This window comes from Balaenoptera ricei, chromosome 9 (genome assembly GCF_028023285.1).
Source record: "Balaenoptera ricei isolate mBalRic1 chromosome 9, mBalRic1.hap2, whole genome shotgun sequence".
Classification (NCBI taxonomy): Eukaryota; Metazoa; Chordata; class Mammalia; order Artiodactyla; family Balaenopteridae; genus Balaenoptera; species Balaenoptera ricei.
Genome location: NC_082647.1, coordinates 38,490,482 through 38,514,597, shown reverse-complemented (window position 1 = coordinate 38,514,597; position 24,116 = coordinate 38,490,482). Strand labels below are relative to the sequence as shown.

Sequence of the window (24,116 nt, the reverse complement as noted above, 5' to 3'; positions counted from 1 at the left end):
CTGTTCATCACTGGTCCTCTGTGCCACTCTGTCTCCTGCTCAGTGTCCCAGTTGTCTACTTTTCTCCATCACCCAACTGATCTTTTATTTTCTTTCCTCTTCTTCACATTTTTCTTCTTTCTTGCCTATTGCTTTTTCTGCCTTCCTTTCATACTTTTAAGCCTTGGTACAAGAAGACATCACCATGGATCCAGAATACTCCTTCTGTTCCACAACAAATCAACCAACTGCAATAACCTGCATATAATTTTCAGGCCTCAGAGTCAATAAAAGCAGATGTGTTCCTTGAAGGAAGCTCAGAGACTTCCAGGGAGCTCCACACACCTTGCCAACTATTTAGTACTTGAATCATTAGAGAAATTTGAAGACAAGAATTTTTTCGAATTTTTTGTCAAAAATTCTGCTGAACCCCATGGTCTAAACATGTTCAGTTATCAAAGCTGTATAGTAGCAAAGATCTCTTCAACTATGCTGAATTAATAAATCACAATATTTCATTATTGCACTTTCAGTTCCTAAATAATTTTAAGTATGATGTAGTGATATCTAATAAAAGTGTAAACAAGTTATCTATTATACCTAAAAGTGGTCTAAAATTCCTAAAATATAGGTCAAACTGTAATAAACATACATTTTTTTCCTTTCTTCCCAGAATATCCTTTCCCCTTTTATTCCAAAAATAGCACCCCCTCTTCTTCTAGGAAGTGTCACCCTTACCTCACCATGAAAGCCCACAATGTGATGCACATATACACTGTCATTTTCTCACTCCAACTAGCCACAGGCTAGGGGTGTGCACCTGTCCAAAGCTGGGCCAATCATGGCACCCTAATCTTCTGGTCAAAGTTGATCTGTATTTGTATGGATAAGGGCATATGGCCCAAGATGAATCAATCACAGTCCTTCCTCAAGATTTTTCAAAGTGATATTAAGGCATGAGGAGAAGTCTCTCTCAGGCGGTGATGAAATTGGCATCTAAAGGCATGAGAGCTGCCAGCTGCCATGTGCCCTGCATTGAGAAGAAAGCTGGTCTGAGAGAACTAAGCCAAGATGCAGACAGAAGCAGACGCTGAAACAGAAAAGACTGAGCACTCTGGCAGCATTCAAGTCCCTGGTTCCAGTTGTCTCTGACGATTGCCACACTCCTTCCTTTCTCCTAGGTACATCATAAGCCTTCCAATCAATTCCCCTGTAAATCTAAGTCAATTCAAGCTGTTTTTCTGTAACCAGTAGCCAAGGAAATTCTACATAATCTACCAAACAAACTACAAGTTAACAAATTTGACTTATTGGGGGTAGTGGTTCAGGAATACTGTAAGAAACTCTAATGTATCTGCAACAAACTTACTATTTAGTCAACAGACGTGGCATTTAACGGTGACATTATTTAACACTTTCTTCACTGCCTTCACCCTGATATCAAAACCAGACAAAGATATTACAAAAAAAGAAAATTACAGACCAATATCATTCATGAATATAGATACAAAAATCCTCAACAAAATACTAGCAAACAGTATCCAACAACACATTAAAAGGATCATACACCATGATCAAGTGGGATTTATCCCAGGGATGCAAGGATTCTTCAATATATGCAAATCAATCCATGTGATACACCATATTAACAAAATGAAGAATAAAAACCATATGATCATCTCAACAGATGCAGAAAAGGCTCTTGATAAAATTCAACATCCATTTATGATAAAAAACTCTCCATAAAGCAGGCACAGAGGGACCCTACTTCAACATAATAAAGGCCATATACGACAAACCCACAGCAAACACATCATTCTCAATGGTGAAACACTGAAAGCATTTCCTCTAAGATCAGAAACAAGACAAGGATGTCCACTCTCACCACTATATTCAACATAGTGTTGGAAGTCCTAGGCAGAGCAATCAGAGAAGAAAAAGAAATAAAAGGAATACAAATTGGAAAAGAAGAAGTAAAACTGTCACTGTTTGCAGATGACATGATACTATACATAGAGAATCCTAAAAATGCCACCAGAAAACTACTAGAGCTAATCAATGAATTTGGTAAAGTTGCAGGATACAAAATTAATGCACAGAAATCTCTTGCATTCCTATACACTAATGATGAAAAATCTGGAAGAGAAATTAAGGAAACACTCCCAATTACCATTGCAAAAAAAAGAATAAAATACCCAGGAATAAACCCACCTAAGGAGAAAAAAGACCTGTATGCAGAAAACTATAAGACACTGATGAAAGAAATTAAAGAGGATACCAACAGATGGAGAGATATACCATGTTCTTGGATTGGAAGAATCAATATTGTGAAAATGACTATACTACCCAAAGCAATCTACAGATTCAATGCAATCCCTATCAAATTACCAATGGCATTTTTTACAGAACTAGAACAAAAAATCTTAAAATTTGTATGGAGACACAAAAGACCCCGAATAGCCAAAGCAGTCCTGAGGGAAAAAAAAGGGAGCAGGAGGAATGAGTCTCCCTGACTTCAGACTATACTACAAAGCTACAGTAATCAATACAATATAGTACCGGCACAAAAACAGAAATATAGATCAATGGGACAAGATAGAAAGTGCAGAGATATACCCACGTACATGTGGTCAACTAATCTATGACAACAGAGGCAAGGATATACAATGGAGAAAAGACAGTCTCTTCAATAAGTGGTGCTGGGAAAACTGGACAGCTACATGTAAAAGAATGAAATTAGAACACTCCCTAACACCATACACAAAAATAAACTCAAAATGGATTTGAGACCTAAATGTAAGACCAGACACTATAAAACTCTTAGAGGAAAACATAGGAAGAACACTCTTTGACATAAATCACAGCAAGATCTTTTTTGATCCACCTCCTAGAGCAATGGAAATAAAAACAAAAATAAACAAATGGGACCTAACGAAACTTAAAAGTTTTTGCACAGCAAAGGAAACTACAAACAATACGAAAAGACAACCCTCAGAATGGGAGAAAATATTTGCAAACGAATCAATGGACAAAGGATTAATCTCCAAAATATATAAACAGCTCATGCAGCTCAGTATTAAAAAAACAAACAACCCAATCCAAAAATGGGCAGAAGACCTAAATAGACATTTCTCCAAAGAAGACATACAGATGGCCAAGAAGCACATGAAAGGATGCTCAACATCACTAATTATTAGAGAAATGCAAATCAAAACTGCAATGAGGTATCATCTCACACCAGTTAGAATGGGCATCATCAGAAAATCTACAAACAACAAATGCTGGAGATGGTGTGGAGAAAAGGGAACCCTCTTGCACTGTTGGTGGGATTGTAAACTGATACAGCCACTATGGAGAACAGTATGGAGGTTCCTTAAAAAACTAAAAATAGAATTACCATATGATCCAGCAATCCCACTACTGGGCATATACCCAGAGAAAACCGTAATTCAAAAAGACACATACACCCCAATGTTCATTGCAGCACTACTCACAATAGGCAGGTCATGGAAGCAACCTAAATGCCCATCGACAGACAAATGGATAAAGAAGATGTGGTACATATCTATAATCAAATATTACTCAGCCATAAAAGGGAACGAAATTGGGTCATTTGTAGAGATGTGGATGGATCTAGAGACTGTCATACAGAGTGAAGTAAGTCAGAAAGAGAAAAACAAATATTATATTAACACATATATGTGGAACCTAAAAAGATGGTACAGATGAACTGGTTTGCAGGGCAGAAATTGAGACACAGATGTAGAGAACAAACGTATGGACACCAAGGGGGGAAAGCGGCGGGGGGGTGGGGGTGGGAGTGTGATGAATTGGGAGATTGGGATTGACATGTATACACTGATGTGTATAAAATGGATGACTAATAAGAACCTGCTGTATAAAAAAATAAATAAAATTAAATTAAAAATTTTTTTTAAAAAAAGAAAATTCATTCTAACTCCTCAGAGCTGATGTCTATAACCTCACCTAGTTCTAAGACAAAAAGAAAAAAAAGTAAGTTGTTTATTCTCTGTATAATTTTAAGCTTTTAGAAGCTTATACATTCATTTTATTTATGTTTTATACACATATTGAGCACAATGCATGAACTTAATACATGCTAATAACGGAAGAAAACAAATTATATTACAAAATGCAAATTCTTCTTAGTTGCATAAACTTACTTAAACAGCTAGGTTCCAGACATCAACTTTAGAATATTCGAGTTTTCTCTAAGATACTCCAGAAGACTATTTGCATATAAGCTTTGGAAGTCTCCACTCCAAATTTCTTTCAATGTAAATAGCACTTAATCTTTTCAATCAGCAACAGGCTTAAAGAATACACTAGAATATCTGAGATCAGTGCTCTAGACTTTTCTACCTATCAGAACTGTGTGTGTGTGTGTGTGTAACAATAGAGTAACTGAATTTGAGCCAAATCCATCTTGCAGCTGTACTAATAATTTGATCTTAAAAGGATATTTAAGTATGGATTCAAATATGGATAACTTAAAAATCTTAAAATCTCAAGCTACAGCCACAAAAAATGGTATCATGTAGTAAAATTTCTTTAGAACCTCCATTTACAATTCCAAAAAAGAAAAAAAAAAGCCACAGATACAGAGAACTATCTGATAGTTAATTTTATTCACCTCTGCTCTGATTTTAACATGACTACATTAAAAGACCTTATAAAGAAATTTAGCAACGTTAAATTTCAGTTCAAGGCCTTTTTAAAACCTTTCAGTTCCAGCATAGAGATAATACACAGAAATATCATTTCTAATGCCTGAGAAACAATGAAGCATGTGTTTTAAAGAACGAAGTCATATTAGTCTCACCTGCATTGATGCTCCTTCCACTCTTGCCACACAGGCAACCCGATCCAGGAAAGTCACTGCCACAGGCACCGCCACAAAGAAGCCTTTACAAAAGGCCTTGAAGTATCTCTTCACCCAGCCTTGAGACAGTGCCATACCTAAAAGCACAAAGAAAACAAATATGAAATTAGCCTCAATAAGGTGAAAAAGAAAAACACAAAAACAGCCCAAGAAAAATAAGAGTTAAGAAAAAGCAACCTCATCTCAATATGTTTCACACTCATCCCTATAACCATTGGAATAAATTTGACTTAAAATCCCAAAGGCAAATACGTTAACTTAGGTTAACTCTTTTCAGTAGCTCAAGTAGCTTACTAATTTCAATAGAAAATTTCTCCTCACAAAGCAATGAGTTAGAAAAAAAATCAGCATTCCAAAAGTAAGTCCTTTCCTGTTGCTGACTATGGTGGAGATGCTCCTTAAAGCCCTGATATCTGTTCTCTTCGGCAATAATTGAAGTTCTAGGGGGACATATGGCTGCCCGGCTTCCCTTGCAGCTAAGTGTGACCTTGTGACTGTGTCTGATGAATGGCATATAAGCAGAAATGACATACTTCCAACCTGTGCCCTTAAAAGAAGTATGCCCTCCACTTGCTGTTCCCATTTTGTGATACCTGTGATAAGGAGGTGGTTGTAGGAACAGGAGTAGCCACCTCAAGTTAAAGACGGCAAAGCAACAGAATAGAAGGGTCCTAGGTCTCCAGCACCATGCAGGCACTGTCATTGCCCTGTATCGCTTACACTCGAGCTGTTAATTAAGAGGTAAATCATTTTCCATCATGTTTAAGCCTATGTTATAGCAGCCAAACTGATCCTAACTAATACAACAATGAAATCTATGAGAAATCAAGAAAAAAAATCACTGCATATGAATTCAATACAGAAAATTATCAACCCTCACTTAGCCCTGTAACTTGATTAATTTTCAGATTTCAGATTGCCTAGCTAAGGCAATCCTTAAACTGTCTCAAGCAATGAAAAACAAAATAGTGAGAGATCAAGATATGCTACCCTAGCAGACCCAATGGAGTCAAACTCAGTCCAACAGATGAAGAATCTTCCTGGCTGGAAAAGGCAAATGACCAGTTTGCTCACCAGTTTCTCAAAACAATACTTATTCATACTGTGTAACAGACTATAATTTTTGTCTGTTTTATTTCTTGAACAGGACTAGATAGATCCAGGGAGACTGGATTATTCTAGCGGTCCAGGGCAAGAGATGATGGTAGGATGGATTACGGTGGTGGTGGTGGTGGTGGTGGTGGTGGTGGTGGTGGTGGTGGTGGTAGAGATGGACCAACATGGGCAAACTTATACCTCTTTTGGAAGTTAAACTGACAGGATTGAAAATGGATGGGCAAGGGCTGGGGAGAGGAGAGGAGACAAGAAAACTGTCAAGGGGTAGTTGTGACCTATCCAAGCACTGTTATTTTATCATTCCCTTGGATTACATTCCAAAGTACTAAAAACATGCTCATAATTCAATTCCTCAAACTTCTAATAAGTACAAGGTCATAAGGTGGGTGCTAGGGATACAGGAGTGAAAAGTAGATATGGTCCTTGCACTCAAGGAGTTACAAAGTGCCAGGGAAGACTGCCCTTAAACAAATATTTCCAATGGAAATGAGCATTAAAATGGGCCAATGTCTCTGGAGCATGGGAACATGGAGCAAGGAAGTCTATCCATCAGAAAATGATTCAGGAAGGTCTCTCAAAGGAAATGGCATTTGAGGTGAGACCTGGGCTCTTTGGGCAAAAGGAGCAGCATGTATGAAGTCTTCAGAGCAAAATAAAATATGGTTATTATAGAAACTAAAAGAAGTTCAATTTGGATGGAGTATACACAAACTTTACTATATTAATTCTCAATTTTTAATTCAGTAAACATTTACTTATTGCCTGCTAAACACCAATGCTAAGTGCAGATATAAAGACAGCTACATATACAGTATAATATCATTTTAAAACTCTCACTAAACAATATATTTTCTATATAAATGTATGCATATAAAAGCATTTTAGGGGCTTCCTTGGTGGCGCAGTGGTTGAGGGTCTGCCTGCCGATGCGGGGGACACAGGTTCGAGCCCTGGTCTGGGAAGATCCCACATGCCGCGGAGCAATTAGGCCCATGAGCCACAACTACTGAGCCTGCGCGTCTGGAGCCTGTGCTCCGCAACGGGAGAGGCCGCGGTGGTGAGAGGCCCGCGCACCGCAATGAAGAGTGGCCCCCACTCGCCGCAACTACAGAAAGCCCTAGCACAGAAACGAAGACCCAACACAGCCAAAAATAATAAATAAATAAATAGAAATTAGAGCACTGAATGTAAGATGAGAAAAGTTAAAAAAAAAAAGCATTTTAAATAGTTATTTGCAGTATTGTTTTAATCATTTAATAAACACCCATATGTCACCTGAATAATTATTAAAATATAGAGAGAGACAGAAAAAAGCAGGTTTATCAAAATGCTTAAAATGGTTCATTCTAGATGTTGAGAAAGTAGATGATGAACTATTTTCTTCTTTGAACTTCAGTTGGTTTCTAATATTTACAAAAGAAAGATGGTCCTCAGAAGTCACTTTAATATATAGATACTATGGGGTAAAACTAGTCTTGCTCTCTTTCCCATCACAATAAACAAACCACACTTTTGCAGTCTAGTCTCTGCTGCTCCAAGTAGAACAAGAAAGATTCTTCCCTGTTTGTGCACCGATCAATATATTATAACTGACTGCAATTCTTTTACGTAGCCAATTCAGACTATGACAGAATATTACATGCTTTTGAAAACATCTTGAAAGTTTGAAGAGCCTTGGAAATTCTTACCTTTCTACTCACCCACAGTAAGCACTTTAGTTCAAACAGGAAAAAAATACTGACAATTCATATAACAACTAACCTGACCACTTGACTATTTAAGTAATTAATAAACTGGCTTTAAACACACAAACCTATGCTTGCTTAAATATATTTTAATAATCAGGTCAAAGAGACTTAGATAACCAGAGGATTTAGACTCAAAAAAAAAATGGATAGAACAAATACAAATAGAAAAACATGTTTCTATACATCTGTGGCTCTTAGAATAAAAGTAGCAAATATATGGACAGAATGAAAATATAATGTGTTCTCTTTGTTATTCCCTGTGCCCTGCATGCACGGACCTCCACCTTCACTAAATAACTAGGGATAGCAGCAGGATAGAAACTAGGAAAGCTTCAAATATGATGACGCCACAGCTATCCCAGTTGTAAGGTAGCATGCATGACTACAATGTAAATTAAAGGGGAAAAATACATTAACATAAGTTGCATTAAATTCAGGTTCCCAGAATTTTACACCTCCACTTCTTTTCCAATATAAACTCCCCCTACACTGCTACTGCATTCAGTCACTGTGGCACCCAGGAAGGAGCGTGGTAACGAGAGTCAGGGGCCCTGAGGTGGCGTCCTCTCTATGTCTACTACTAGCTGCATGTCTTTGATCAACTCACTTCTGGTCCTCAGTTTCCTCATCTATAAAAAGAAAGGGGTTAGATTCAATTTCTAAGATCCTTTCTAGTGCTAACATTCTATATTCTTACACATTTTTTGATTGTTTCTCCAGGATTCTGAGAAGGTACTAAAATTAAGAAAAGCACTTAGATTATTATTGACTAAGAAGAACTGTTATGTTGCCTTTTAGGTTTGAGATTTTTTTTTAATGTTGAAATGAAAAAAAACTTTGCTTTTATTAAACAAATAGTTAAAAAGGGAAGCAGAGAGGAAGCTGGAACTAGTGCAATTTATGTGAAAGGACATTTTAAATACAGGTAAAGACCTGAAAGCCACTGCCCTTTCCCTTCTCACGCTCACAACTCCACTGCTGATCAGAGCACTGCCGCCGTCACCTGCACAACGGTAAGGACAAATATTTTTCTACTGAGAGATTCTCAAAGAGCATGTGGGAGCTGTGGGAGGTATGCCAATCTGAAGGTATGCAGATTCTGCCCCAAGCCAAGGGGAAAAATAAAAGCTGCCTTGCAGATAAGGGGTCACTACTTTCAGAGGCTTAAAAGCAAAGTCTCAGTACAGTCCTGTCCTACCTGAATTGTGAACCACACCTCTACCTCATAATAAAATGCTTTTAGAAGCTTCTCACTATCTTTAGAATACTAAAGCTATACATAAATGAAGAAATGAATATTATACTTCTATGTCAAGTCATATCAAATAAAATGTTTAAAGTGCTATGGCATTCACACTTCATTAAAGTTAATGTATTTCTTTTTCTACAAAGAACCATTGGGATGATCTGGTCTTTTGTTCACACCTTAAATGTTTAAAACTACAATACTAATAAGCACCTAGCGTCCACTTCCTCTGACAAAATTTCCTTTAAGCAATAATAATGTGACCATCCCTGGCAAAAAAGGAATAATTTTTATTCCTAGTGAACTAGTGAACTCATTCTTCTAGTAACCACGCAAGTCATTTAGGTTCAAAACATTGCTCCTGAGAAAATTATTGCTTAAGTAGTAGGCACACCTGGTTCATTGCTGAAGTACATAAATGAGAATATTTTTAAATAAGCTTTCAGAGTTCACTGAAATCATATTTGCCGCCTGGTTTAAAACACCTGCAAGTAAAAGGTTTTTTGGTGCTACTGACCTCAACCACATAATGACCTATACTCTAAATACCTCTCTTTCCTCTCACAACTTGTTATGGTTTGATCATACATGAATTCATCTAAAATCATTCTTAAACTTGCATATATTTTAGCTTATACAAAGTCACTAATCACTCATCCATAGCAACCATGTGAATAAATACAACACAAGTCATCCTAACTATAAAAACTATTTTAAAATTGTGTGGCAGCTTTGAAGGTAAGAGGAAAACAATAAATTACAAAGCAGTATCTTACATAAAATGTAACCTTTCCATCATAGAAATCAGCCTGCACATTTGGATAGCCAAATCAAGATTTTATTTCTAAATTCAAACTACGAATATCAGAGAATAAAAGAGCAGGGACCCAAACAAATCTGACACCCAATTCCTGACTCAGTCAATATATATTTATTGATCACCTACTATGTAACTGTGCTAACAGGTGAGCACATAATGCAGAACAAGGCAGGCTTGGTCCTTGGCCATGTGGAGCTTACATTTTCATTCTCTCTACATTAAGTGCCTACTTTGTGCTACTCACTATGCTAAGATACCAAAAGTAAAAAGGCACACTGAGTCATAGTTCCTTCCCAAAGGACTTGTGATAAGATCACAAGAATGAGTAGATGACCACACGTGATCGGGCTACCCTCCTCCACGTTATCTCTCCAGGAGCTCCTGGTACCAATAACCTCACTCTGCAAACAAAGCATAAGCATGTGCAATAGGAGGCAGGAGGCATTAGGATACGTTTACACTGAATCAAGGGAAAAATAATAACTGATGAACTAGAACAATTTTGATTCCACTGGAAGCAAATCTGGGAAAGTAACTGATGGATACCAATTTGAAATAAATTTCAGGGCCACCTTCCTCCTTTCAGATTATAAATAAATACCATAAAAGTAGATAATTGGTAATCTTTAGAATGTGAACTCCAGCATGAAATTATTTATCTTTTAACTTGTGTGACTTAATAGTTCACACTCAAAAATTTGCAGAAAGGACAAAACGGCAAAAAAAAAAAAAGTATGAAGAAAAACTAGCCAAACAAAATAAAGGAAAGAAAGGTGGGCTTCCCTGGTGGTGCAGGGGTTAAGACTCCACCTGCCAATGCAGAGAACACGGGTTCAAGCCCTGGGCCAGGAAGATCACACATGCCGCAGAGCAATTAAGCCCGTGCACCACAACTACTGAGCCTCTGTCTAGAGCCCACGAGCCACAACTACTGAAGACCGTGAGGCACAACTACCAACGCCCACACACCTAGAGCCCATGCTCCACAATAAGAGAAGCCACCACAGCGAGAAGCTTGAGCACCGCAACGAAGAGTAGCCCCTGCTCACTGCAGCTAGAGACAGCCCGTGCGAAGCAACAAAGACCCAACACAGCCAAAAATAAATACATAAATAAATTTATTTAAAAAAATAAAAGAAAGAAATGTAATGGGGTTACACATAAAGTGAATCATGTTCTGGAAAAGAAACCCAATTTTAAAAGTCCACACTGGGAGAGGACTGGAGTTGGCTGCGTGAACACAGCCTGAAGGGGGCTAGTGCACCACAGCTAGCCGGGAGGGAGTCTGGGAAAAAGTCTGGACCTGCCTAAGAGACAAGAGACTATTGTTTCGGGGTGTGCAAGGAGAGGGAATTCAGAGCACCACCTAAATGAGCTCCAGAGATGGGAATGGGCCGCGGCTATCAGCGAAGACCCCAGAGACAGGCATGAGACGCTAAGGCTGCTGCTGCAGCCACCAAGAAGCCTGTGTGCAAGCACAGGTCACTATCCACACCTCCCCTCCCGGGAGCCAGTGCAGCCCGCCACTGCCAGGGTCCCATGATACAGTGACAACTTTCCCTGGAGAACACACAGTGCACCTCAGGCCGGTGCAACATCATGCTGGCTTCTGCCGCCGCAGGCTCGCCCCGCATTCCACACCCCTCCCTCCCACCAGCCTGAGTGACCCAGAGTCCCCTAATCAGCTGCTACTTTAACGCCATCCTGTCTGCTCAGGGAACAGACGACCTCAGGTGACCTACATGCAGAGGCGGGGCCAAATCCAAAGCTGAACCCCAGGAGCTGTGTGAACAAAGAAGAGAAAGGGAAATCTCTCCCAGCAGCCTCAGGAGCAGCAGATTAAATCTCCACAATCCACTTGATGTACCCTGCATCTCTGGAATACCTGAATCGACAACAAATCACCCCAAAATTGAGGCGGTGGACTTTAGGAGCAACTGTAGACTTGGAGTTTGCTTTCTGCATCTAATTTGTTTCTGGTTTTATGTTTATCTTCATTTAGTATTTAGAGCTTACTATCATTGGTAAATTTGTTTACTGATTTGGTTGCTCTCTTCCTTTTATATATATATATTTTCTTCCTTTTTCTCTTTTTGTGAGTGTGTATGTGTATGCTTCTTTGAGTGATTTTGTCTGTATAGCTTTGTTTCACCATTTATCCTAGGGTTCTGTCTGTTTGGTTTTTGGGGGGTTTTTTGTATAGTTTTTAGCGCTTGTTATCATTGGTGGATTTGTTTATTGGTTTGGTTGCTTGCTTCTTTCTTACTTTTTTTTATTACTTTTTAATTTTTTTACTTTTAACAATATTTTTTAATTTTTATTTTAATAACTTTATTTTATTTTACTTTTTCTTTTTCTTTTTTTTTCTCCCTTTTCTTCTGAGCCATGTGGCTGACAAGGTCTTGGTGCTCTGGCCGGGTGTCAGGCCGGAGCCTCTTAGATGGGAGAGCCAAGTTCAGGACATTGGTCCAACAGAGACCTCCCAGCCCCACATAATATAAAACAGTGAAAGCTCTCCCAGAGATCTCCATCTCAATGCTAAGAACCAACTCCACTCAACAACCAGCAAGCTGCAGTGCTGGACAACCCATGCCAAACAATGACCAAGACAGGAACACAAACCCACCCATTAGCAGAGAGGCTACCTAAAATCATAATAAGTTCACAGACACCCCAAAACACACCTTGGGATGTGGTCCTGCCCACCAGAAAGACAAGATCCAGACTCATCCACCAGAACACAGGCACCAGTTCCCTCCAGCAGGAAGCCTACATAACCCATTAAACTAACCTTACCCACGGGGGGCAGACAGCAAAAACATTGGGAATTATGAACCTGCAGCCTCTGAAAAGGAGACCCCAAATGCAGTAAATTAAGCCAAATGAGAAGACAGAGAAATACACAGCAAATGAAAGAGCAAGGTAAAAACCCACTAGACCAAAAAAATGAAGAGGAAATAGGCAGTCTACCTGAAAAAGAATTCAGAGTAATGATAGTAAAGATGATCCAAAATCTTGGAAACAGAATGGAGAAAATAGAAGAAATGATTAACAAGGACCTAGAAGAACTAAAGAGCAAACAATGATGAACAACACAATAAATGAAATTAAAAATTCTCTGGAAGCAATCCATAGCAGAATAACTGAGACACAAAAACGGATAAGTGATCTGGAAGATAAAATAGTGGAAATAACTACTGCAGAGCAGAACAAAGAAAAAAGAATGAAAAGAATCGAGGACAGTCTCAGAGACCTCTGGGACAACATTAAACGCACCAACATTCGAATTATAGGGGTCCCAGAAGAAAAAGAGAAAAAGAAAGGGACTGACAAAATATTTGAAGACATTATACCTGAAAACTTCCCAAGTATGGGAAAGGAAATAGTCAGTCAAGTCCGGAAAGTGCAGAGAGTCCCATACAGGATAAATGCAAGAAGAAACACTCCAAGACACATATTAATCAAACTATCAAAAATTAAATACAAGGCTACCCTGGTGGCGCAGTGGTTAAGAATCTGCCTGCCGGGCCTTCCCTGGTGGCGCAGTGGTTGAGAGTCGGCCTGCCGGTGCAGGGGACACGGGTTCGAGCCCTGGTCTGGGAGGATCCCACATGCCGCGGAGCAGCAGGGCCCGTGGGCCACAGCTGCTGAGCCTGCGCGTCTGGAGCCTGTGCTCCACAACAGGAGAGGCCGCGATAGTGAGAGGCCCGCGCACCGCGATGAAGAGTGGCCCCCGCTTGCCACAGCTAGAGAGGGCCCTCGCGCAGAAACGAAGACCCAATGCAGCCATAAATAGATAAATAAATAAGTAAATAAAATAAATAAGACTTTAAAAAAAAAAAAAAAAAGAATCTGCCTCCCAGCGCAGGGGACACGGGTTTGAGCCCTGGTCCAGGAAGATCCCACATACCGCGGAGCTACTAAGCCTGTGCGCCACAACTACTGAGCCTACACTCTAGAGCCTGTGAGCCACAACTACTGAAGCCCACGTGCCTAGAGACCGTGCTCCGCAACAAAAGAAGCCACTGCAATGAAAAGACAGTGCACCAAAATGAAGAGTAACCCCCGCTCACCACAACTAGAGAAAAGCCCACACACAGCAACGAATGCAACCAAAAAATTTTTAATTTTTTTAATTTTTTTTAATTAATTTTTTAATTAAATACAAAGAAAAAATATTAAAAGCAGCAAGGGAAAAGCAACAAATGACATATAAGGGAATCGCCATAAGGTTAACAGCTGATTTCTCAGCAGAAACTCTGTAAGCCAGAAGGGTGTGGCAGGACATATTTAAAGTGATGAAAGGGAAAATCCTACAACCAAGAATACTCTACCCAGCAAGGATCTCATTCAGATTCAACGGAGAAATTAAAACCTTTACAGACAAGCAAAAGCTAAGAGGACTCAGCACCACCAAACGAGCTTTACAACAAATGCTGAAGGAACTTCTCTAGGCAGGAAATACAAGAGAAGGAAAAGACCTACCATAAAAAACCCAAAACAATTAAGAAAATGGTAATAGGAACATACATATCGATAACTGCCTTAAATGTAAATGGATTAAATGCTCCAACCAAAAGACACAGACTGGCTGAATGGATACCAAAACAAGACCCGTATATATGCTGTCTACAAGAGACCCACTTCAGGCCTAGGGACACATACAGACTGAAAGTGACAGGATGGAAAAAGATATATCATACAAATGGAAATCAAAATAAAGCTAGAGTAGCAATTCTCACACCAGACAAAATAGACTTTAAAATAAAGAATGTTACAAGACACAAAGAAGGACACTACATAACGATCAGGGGATCAATCCAGACTATATAACAATTATAAATATTTATGCACCCAACATAGGAGCACCTCAAAACATAAGGCAAATGCTAACAGCCATAAAAGGGGAAATCGACAGTAACACAATTATAGCAGGGGACTTTAACACCCCACTTTCACCAATGGACAGATCATCTGAAATGAAAATAAATAAGGAAACACAAGCTTTAAATGATACATTAAACAAGATGGAATAAATTGATATATATATAGGACATTCCATCCAAAAACAACAGAATACACTTTCTTCTCCAGTGCTCATGGAGCATTCTCCAAGATAGATCATATCTTGGGTCACAAATCAAGCCTTGGTAAACTTAAGAAAATTGAAATCGTATCAAGTATCTTTTCCGACCACAACAGTATGAGACTAGGTATCAATTACAGGAAAAAATCTGTAAAAAATACGAACACATGGAGGATAAACAGTACACTAGTAAGTAACCAAGAGATCATGGAAGAAATCAAAGAAGAAATCAAAAAATACCTAGAAACAAATGACAATGAAAACACGACAACCCAAAACCTATGGGATGCAGGAAAAGCAGTTCTAAGAGGGAAGTTTATAGCAATACAATCCTCCTCAAGAAACAAGAAACATCTCAAATAAACAACCTAACCTTACACATAAAGCAATTAAAGAAACAAGAAAAAAAAAATCCCGAAGTTAGCAGAAGGAAAGAAATCATAAAGATCAGATCAGAAATAAATGAAAAAGAAATGAAGGAAACGATAGCAAAGATCAATAAAGCTAAAAGCTGGTTCTTTGAGAAGATAAACAAAATTGGTAAACCATCAGCCAGACTTATCAAGAAAAAAAGGGAGAACACTCAAATCAATAGGATTAGAAATGAAAAGGGAGAAGTAACAACTGACACTGCAGAAATACAAAGGATCATGAGAGATTACTACAAGCAACTATATGCCAATAAAATGGACAACCTGGACGAAATGGACAAATTCTTAGAAAAGTACAACCTTCCGAGACTGAACCAGGAAGAAACAGAAAATATAAACAGACCAATCACAAGCACTGAAATTGAGACTGTGATTAAAAATCTTCCAACAAACAAAAGTCCAGGACCAGATGGCTTCACGGCGAATTCTATCAAACATTTAGAGAAGAGCTAACACCTATCCTTCTCAAACTCTTCCAAAATATTGCAGAGGGAGGACCACTCCCAAACTCATTCTACGAGGGCACCATCACCCTGATACCAAAACCAGACAAAGATGTCACAAAGAAAGAAAACTACGGGCCAATGTCACTGATGAACATAGATGCAAAAATCCTCAACAAAATACTAGCAAACAGAATCCAACGGCACATTAAAAGGATCAAGTGGCGTTTATCCCAGGAATGCAAGGATTCTTCAATATACGCAAATCAATCAACGTGATAAACCATATTAACAAACTGAAGAATAAAAACCATATGATCATCTCAACAGGTGCAGAAAAAGCTTTTGACAAAATTCAACACCCATTTATGATAAAAAACCCTCCAGAAAGTAGGCATAGAGGGAACTTACCTCAACATAATAAAGGCATATATGACAAACCCACAGCGAACATCATTCTCAATGGTGAAAAACTGAAACCATTTCCTCTAAGATCAGGAATAAGACAAGGTTGCCCACTCTCACCACTATTATTCAACATAGTTTTGGAAGTTTTAGCCACAGAAATCAGAGGAGAAAAAGAAATAAAAGGAATCCAAACTGGAAAAGAAGAAGTAAAACTGTCACTGTTTGCAGATGACATGATACTATACACAGAGAATCCTAAAGATGCTACCAGAAAACTACTAGAGCTAATCAATGAATTTGGTAAACTTGCAGGATACAAAATTAATGCACAGAAATCTCTTGCATTCCTATACACTAATGATGAAAAATCTGAAAGAGAAATTAAGGAAACACTCCCAATTACCATTGTAAAAAAAAGAATAAAATACCCAGGAATAAACTTACATAAGGAGAAAAAAGACCCATATGCAGAAAATTACAAGACACTGATGAAAGAAATTAAAGATGATACAAACAGATTAAAGATGATACAAACAGATGATACAAACATGTTTTTGGATTGGAAGAATCAGCATTGTGAAAATGACTATACTACCCAAAGCAATATACAGATTCAATGCAATCTCTTTCAAACTACCCATCGCATTTTTCACAGAACTAGAACAAAAATTTCACAATTTGTATGGAAACACAAAAGACCCCGAAGAGCCAAAGCAATCTTAAGAAAGAAAAACGGAGCTGGAGGAATCAGGCTCCTGGACTTCAGACTATACTGCAAAGCAACAGTAATCAAGACAGTATGGGACTGGCACAAAAACAGAAATATAGATTAATGGAACAGGATAGAAAGCCCAGAGATAAACCCACACACATATGGTCACCTTATTTTTGATAAAGGAGGCAAGAATATACAATGGAGAAAAGACAGCCTCTTCAATAAGTGGTGCTGGGAAAAATGGACAGCTACATGTAAAAGAATGAAATTAGAACACTCCCTAACACCATACACAAAAATAAACTCAAAATGGATTAAAGACCTAAATGTAAGGCCAGACACTATAAAACTCTTAGAGGAAAACATAGGCAGAACACTCTATGACATAATCACAGCAACATCCTTTTTGACCCACCTCCTAGAGAAATGGAAAAAAAAGAAAAATAAACAAATGGGACCTAATGCAACTTAAAAGCTTTTGCACAGCAAAGGAAACCATAAATAAGAAGATGAAAAGACAACCCTCAGAATGGGAGAAAATATTTGCAAATGAAGCAACTGACAAAGGATTAATCTCCAAAATTTACAAGCAGCTCATGCAGCTCAATATCAAAAAAACAACCAACCCAATCCAAAAATGGGCAGAAGACCTAAATAGACATTTCTCCAAAGAAGATATACAGACTGCCAACAACCACATGAAAGAATGCTCAACATCATTAATCATTAGAGAAATGCAAATCACAACTACAATGTGGTATCACCTCACACCAGTCAGAATGGCCATCATCAAAAAATCTACAAACAATAAATGCTGGAGAGGGTGTGATGAAAAGGGAACCCTCTTGCACTGCTGGGGGGAATGTAAATTGATACAGCCACTATGGAGAACAGTATGGAGGTCCCTTAAAAAACTACAAATAGAACTACCATATACGACCCAGCAATCCCACTACTGGGCATATACCCTGAGAAAACCATAATTCAAAAAGAGTCATGTACCACAATGTTCATTGCAGCACTATTTACAACAGCCAGGATATGGAACCAACGTAAATGTCCATCAACAGATGAATGGATAAAGAAGATGTGGCACATATATACAATGGAATATTACTCAGCCATAAAAGGAAATGAAATTGAGTTATTTGTAGTGAGGTGGATGGACCTACAGTCTGTCATACAGAGTGAAGTAAGTTAGAAAGAGAAAAACAAATACCATATGCTAACACATATATATGGAATCTAAAAAAAAAAATGGTTCTGATGAACCTAGGGACAGGACAGGAATAAAGACACAGACGTAGAGAATGGACTTGTGGGCACAGGGAGGGGGAAGGGTAAGCTGGGACGAAGTGAGAAAGTGGCATTGACATATATACACTACCAAATGTAAGATAGATAGCTAGTGGGAAGCAGCCGCATAGCAGAGGGAGATCAGCTCGGTGCTTTGTGTCTAACTAGAGGTGTGGGATAGGGAGGGTGGGAGGGAGATGCAAGAGGGAGGAAATATGGGGATATGTGTATAGGTATGGCTGATTCACTTTGTTATACAGCATAAACTAACACACCATTGTAAAGCAATTATACTCCAATAAAGATGTTAAAATAAATAAATAAATAATAAAAATAAAAGTCCACATTGGTGGGACTTCCCTGGATTCCCTGAGAATCCAAAAGACCTCAGTACAAATCATGATTCAATCATGTGACTTTGGACGAATTACTTCATCTTCCTGAGCCACAATTTTTCCATGTGAGAAACCTTGCTGGGTGTTGTGGAAGTTCAAAATGTTCAGACATGTGGCATTTTTTTTAAAAATAAGCATTAGTATGAAGGGGAAAAAAACCCCCATAAAACTAGCATCTGAACATATTATGTGTAATGTATTAGAGAACAATGGCTAGATCATCAAATAAAAGGTGTTTCTTCAGATAAAAGCATTAGCCATGTCCAAAGAAAAGGACTAGCAATAACAAATCAAAAAAGGGCAAGAGACTTAAGGATGTCCATTACATACAATAAAACCTATAAAGCCTATCTTCTAAATAATGGGACACCTAATATCCAGAGTGATAGTTTTGTTCTGCTTTGAATCTAATCTTGTTCTAAGATTTGATGGGTTAGGGATGATCATCTTTCCTGATGTCTGCCAAATAACAAGAATTATGGAGTCCCAACACCAGCACTGTCTTAGGTGTTTTGAGAATTATTTTTAAGCAGAATATAAGAAATATATGACTTAGCAACAAAATCGGACCAGAGGAATAATTAATATAATAGACATTGGGAAAAAAGAAAAGAAAAATAGGAGCTGGAATTGCAAGAAAAAAAATTCATGCGAAAAGCTGAAAAGAAAAAAATGAATTAGAATGTAGGTGGTAAGTTTAAGAATGTTCACTCTAAAATTCTTACAATTTTTCTGTACGTTTAAAATTTTTCATTAAAATGTTGAAAATAAAAGGATAAATTACATTTGGTAAATTTCTCAGACAAGAGGAAAATGTGATTATGAGAGTAAAGGTACATATGGCCTATTTCAGATAGTGAGAATACCGGCCAGACCAGGGAACAGGAGACATATTAAGAGCAGTGAGGAATAAGACTGGATTTAATGCTTATTTTTTATTTTGCTTTGTTTTGTTTCTTAGCAATATGGAAAGCATCATCCCAATGTTTTTGGAAACCATATAAAACAAAATCCACATCACAACAGTTGCCCTCTCTAAGAGCTGGCTCAGGCCACCCTAATCCTATATCCTTATCCTTTAAGTCCATGTAGACACAATTTGACTGCATTTACAAGTAAGGCCCAATCTCAAATTTCAGTTATTAAGATGCCATAGATTTTACAAAAGTAGTTTACCATAAAAATTAACAGGACAGAAAATAGCTTTCTATGAAATGAGGAAAACCGTATTAAATGATGACCATTAGCAGGGAGAAGCTTAGTAAGATTTAAACTCTAATAACCACAAAATTTAGATTTCAACTGTACTGTATTTTTTTTCCAATTTAATAGAAAAGCATAACTGCTGTCATTAAGTAGAAGCTAAAGGCAATGTGAACATTAAGCTAACAATGTAGCAACTTAAATATATGTGTAAATGAAACAGACCAGGTACTTATCTACAACCCAAAGAAAGTAATTAGAGGACTTTGGACTATTTCACCATAAGCCCATTTATTCCTGAAGCAATAATATTTTGAATTAGCTAAAGAACGTATTTCCAGCATCAGAATACTTGCTGAACAGCTAAAAAGAAAATACAGCATTATTTAGCATTTAGACTGTGAGTGAAATTGGCTTTTAAAAAATTAAGAGAGCCTGTAAACGGAAAAAGTATGCTTTCCAAAAGCAAAATCTCAAAACCCTTCAATGATCAAAACTAAGCAATAGAAGTCAGAGGAAATAAGGAAAAGATGATAACACTGAGAACCTATAAAAAGAAGGGCACAAGATCAACAAGAAGAATAATAGGAAGTAAGCGTCAGGCGATAATATGAGTTTCCGGGGAAATGTCCCCTAAAACTCCATGTGACACGCAGTTCCCGAAGCACAGCTGTCCCTGACCTATCTTGCTACCTCCGATCCTGGCCTACTGTCTAATACTACTTCATACTCGTTTCTCCTAGTTGCTTTTCACAACACCTCTGCTTCTGCCCTATTTTTAAATGGTACAAGGGTCTCCAATGGGTTGGACAGTAAGTGGAATAGGCAATTTTTTTAAAATACATGATTTTAGGGTCTCATGAAAATCCTATCCTGACCCCTACCTCTCATGCCTCACATGTGTTGCTTTCTTTAACCAGACACTAAGTCAAATTCATATCAAGAGATAAGGAACAAAAACACGGCTTTTCCTTTGATCAGGATTGAGAAGAGGAACTAGGAAGGTTTCTCAAAATAGCCAAGCCCACCAGCCTGCAAAGGGGCAAAGATGGGAAGGTAAGGTCACAAAAAAGTGAGACTGGGAAATACAACGTAACCAGCAAAACTTAGCCCAGGGACTGATACTACTCTCACAGAATAATAAATTTAAAAATTAGAAACACAGGCTCCCCCAGCAGGGGAAGCACATCAAGGCTCTGATTAGCCTGTCAAAAATAAAGCCTGTCCACACTATGGCTGGGAGTTTTGGAAGGCTGCCCACGGCCCATCTATGGCAGCTGCACGTCCACGGGGAGCTCAAACAGTGGCAGTGCAGGCTCAGTACTGGATAAAGACTCAGCCAGATGAGAAGATTTACGCAACTTAAAGTGAAAGCAACAGTGACCAAGGTCTTTGGAATGAGTGGTTGTGGTCCTTTAAACTTATAAGTGTAATCCCACACTCAGGCACACGCACTTGTTGAAATGGCAACAAAGGTCAGGCTGGCAACATGTTTTTAGCAAAAAAAAAAAAAAAAAAAAGGCAGCCAAGGGCTTCCCTGGTGGCGCAGTGGTTGCGAATCTGCCTGCCAATGCAGGGGACACGGGTTCGAGCCCTGGTCTGGGAAGATCCCACATGCCGCGGAGCAGCTAAGCCCGTGAGCCACAACTACTGAGCCTGCGCATCTGGAGCCTGTGCTCCGCAACAAGAGAGGCCGCGATAGTGAGAGGCCCGTGCACCGCGATGAAGAGTGGCCCCCGCTCGCTGCAACTAGAGAAAGCCCTCGCACAGAAACGAAGACCCAACACAACCAAAAATAAATAAAATTAAATAAAATAAATAAATAAATAAATAAGTGAGGAGCTCTTTAAAAAAAAAAAAAAGGCAGCCAAGAGGTCAGAGTACAAAGAGGCTCCTTCTGTACAGCCTGGGGACTAAGGCAGATGGAGCACAGCACTCTCTGGACTCAAGTGACTGCTGCACAGAAAGTCCAGGGATCACAATGAGCCCCTGGTGAACATTACAGCAGATGGAGCTGAGATGTTTATTTAGATTGCTCCCCACACATAAATGCCTTATTTTGATTTTGCCTACTTGCTGGTATATTAGAAGATTCTGTTTAAGGTACCTGTGAAATTTCATTAACATGCAATGCCCTGAAGTTACAATGTATCTGCCTATCAAAGTATTTAAAAGTACTCATAGAAATATGAAATAGTGTAAAAAAAAAAAACTGTTTAATACTGTAAGCAGGTATCTGCAATGAAATACAATGATCCCTACTGTATAATTCCAAAGAAGTATCAGAAGTTGGGGAAATAAAGCAACTTAAATGTCACCACATTATTATCAATATTATTTTGTGAATCTGTTATTAGATACTTGGCCAATAAGAGTCAATGGCTCTCAAATACAGTCGAGGATAGTATTATGGAACATTCCATCAGTTCAATATAAGACTCTTTAAGTGAATTAATGTGATATTAGTGCAGAAGTAGTCAAATACGTGAATGGAACGTTCGGTCAAGGGAGCTGTGGTGGTTTAAAAATATTCCTGCAAACCCCTGACAGCCCTCCCTTCAAAACGAGAAGCCTAATTCCCATCTTCTTAAGAGTGGGCTGGACTTAGTGACTTGCTTCTAGCAAACACAATGTGGCAGAAGTGATGCTATATGACTGAAGCTAGTCAAGAAAAGATAGCTTCCTCCTGCCTCTCTCTCCTGGATGACTACCTCTAGGCAAGCCAGCACCATGTCCTGAGGACAGCCAGCCCTGGCAAAAGCCCAATTAGAGAGCAATTGAGGCCGCCCTCCCCGCAAGAGCCAGCACCCCCTGACCAGCCATGAGTGAGCCACCTGCAAGGTGCAAGACCCTCCCACCTCAGTTAAGCACTCAGATGACTGTGGCTCTGGTTGAAATCTTTCCTTCAACCCTAAGAGACACCATGAACTAGAACTGTGGAGCTGAGCTGCTCCCAAATTTCTGACCCATGGAAACTGTGAGAGAGAATAAACGTTTCAAGCCACTGAGTTTGGAAGTAATTTGTTTTGCAGAAATAACTAATACAATAGTAAACCCAGAAATAAATCCAAAGACACAGAGAAATCTGGTATATGACAGAGATGTTCACATTGATGGGGAGGAGCTTGAATTAACAACTGATGTTAAACAACTAACCACAGTTTGGAGGGAGAAAAAAAAAAAAACCAAAGGTGGGTATTTTACTCATTATAGAAGGATAAATTCTGGATAATTCAAAGGTTAAAAGTAAAAAATAAAAATAAAAACATAAAAGCAACAAGAGAAAATAAAGGCAGACAGTATTTTAGGAGTGGAAAGAGGCATTTTTGAGCATTTTACAAAACCCAGGAAACATAAAAGAAAAAAGACTGATGGATTTAACTTCATAAAAATCAAAACATCCCATAAATAAGGTTATAAGATAATCAGCAATGATATTAAAAATTGCAATATATATTAATCCCAAAGGTTTAATATCTCTAAAATTATACAATTCTTAGAAGAAAAAAGGTAAATGTTCTGAGAGAAAAGTGAGTAAAATACATGAAAGGCATTTCACCAAAAGCAAAATATGGACAGTATATAAAGATATAAAAAGATGTTCAACCACATTAATAATAAAACAGATACAAATAAAAACAAAATATCACCTTTTTAACCTATCAGACTGGCAAAGATTCAGAAAACTAAAACTACCCAGTGTAGGAGCACAGAACTTATCATGCTCTCCTGGGAGTGTAAATGGGTACAACCTTTCTTGAAAGTAATATTGTAATATGTACCAAAGTGTTACATGAACACACACCTCTGATGCAGAGACACCACTTCTAGGGCACAAAGATATGATCAAGAATTTTCAGTACGCCACTGTTTACAACAGTGAAAAACTGAAAACAGCCTAAATGTCCATGAAAAAATAAAGAAATAAACTATGACACAGATACAGTGAAATAATTTTCAATCATTAAAAAGGACATTGTATAGCTATACTGTTTGACATTCTGTCTTCAAAAAAAGTTGGAAAACTATAAGTATAATATGAACTCATTTATGTGAAATTTTATATACACACATCATCATCATCAAAAGAGGTGGGGTGAGGAACAATAGGCACACAAATGATGACAGTAGTATTTACTGGCAGTCAAGAGATTTTTACTTTCTTCTTTATTCTTTTCCATATTATTTAAATTCTCAATAATGGGTATATATTATCTTTATATACTAAAGCAAATTAACATTAGCCTTTTCTGCTACAACAGATGTTTCTTTAATGTAAATTAGTTCACATGCAGGAAAGTCTCATTTCCTGTCTTCAAGACCCTCC

General features: G+C 38.2%; 1 protein-coding gene across 3 annotated transcripts in view; it reads right to left on the bottom strand.

The window, feature by feature from the left end:
• IMMP2L (inner mitochondrial membrane peptidase subunit 2) overlaps positions 1 to 24,116 on the bottom strand; it is a 904,017-nt gene that overhangs the window by 856,074 nt on the left and 23,827 nt on the right. For all 3 annotated transcript variants that reach the window (XM_059932691.1, XM_059932693.1, XM_059932690.1), the window contains one exon: positions 4,823 to 4,959. In XM_059932691.1, coding sequence (XP_059788674.1) covers positions 4,823 to 4,957 — 135 coding nt within the window. In that variant the 5' untranslated portion in view covers positions 4,958 to 4,959. The remainder of the gene's footprint in view (positions 1 to 4,822; positions 4,960 to 24,116) is intronic.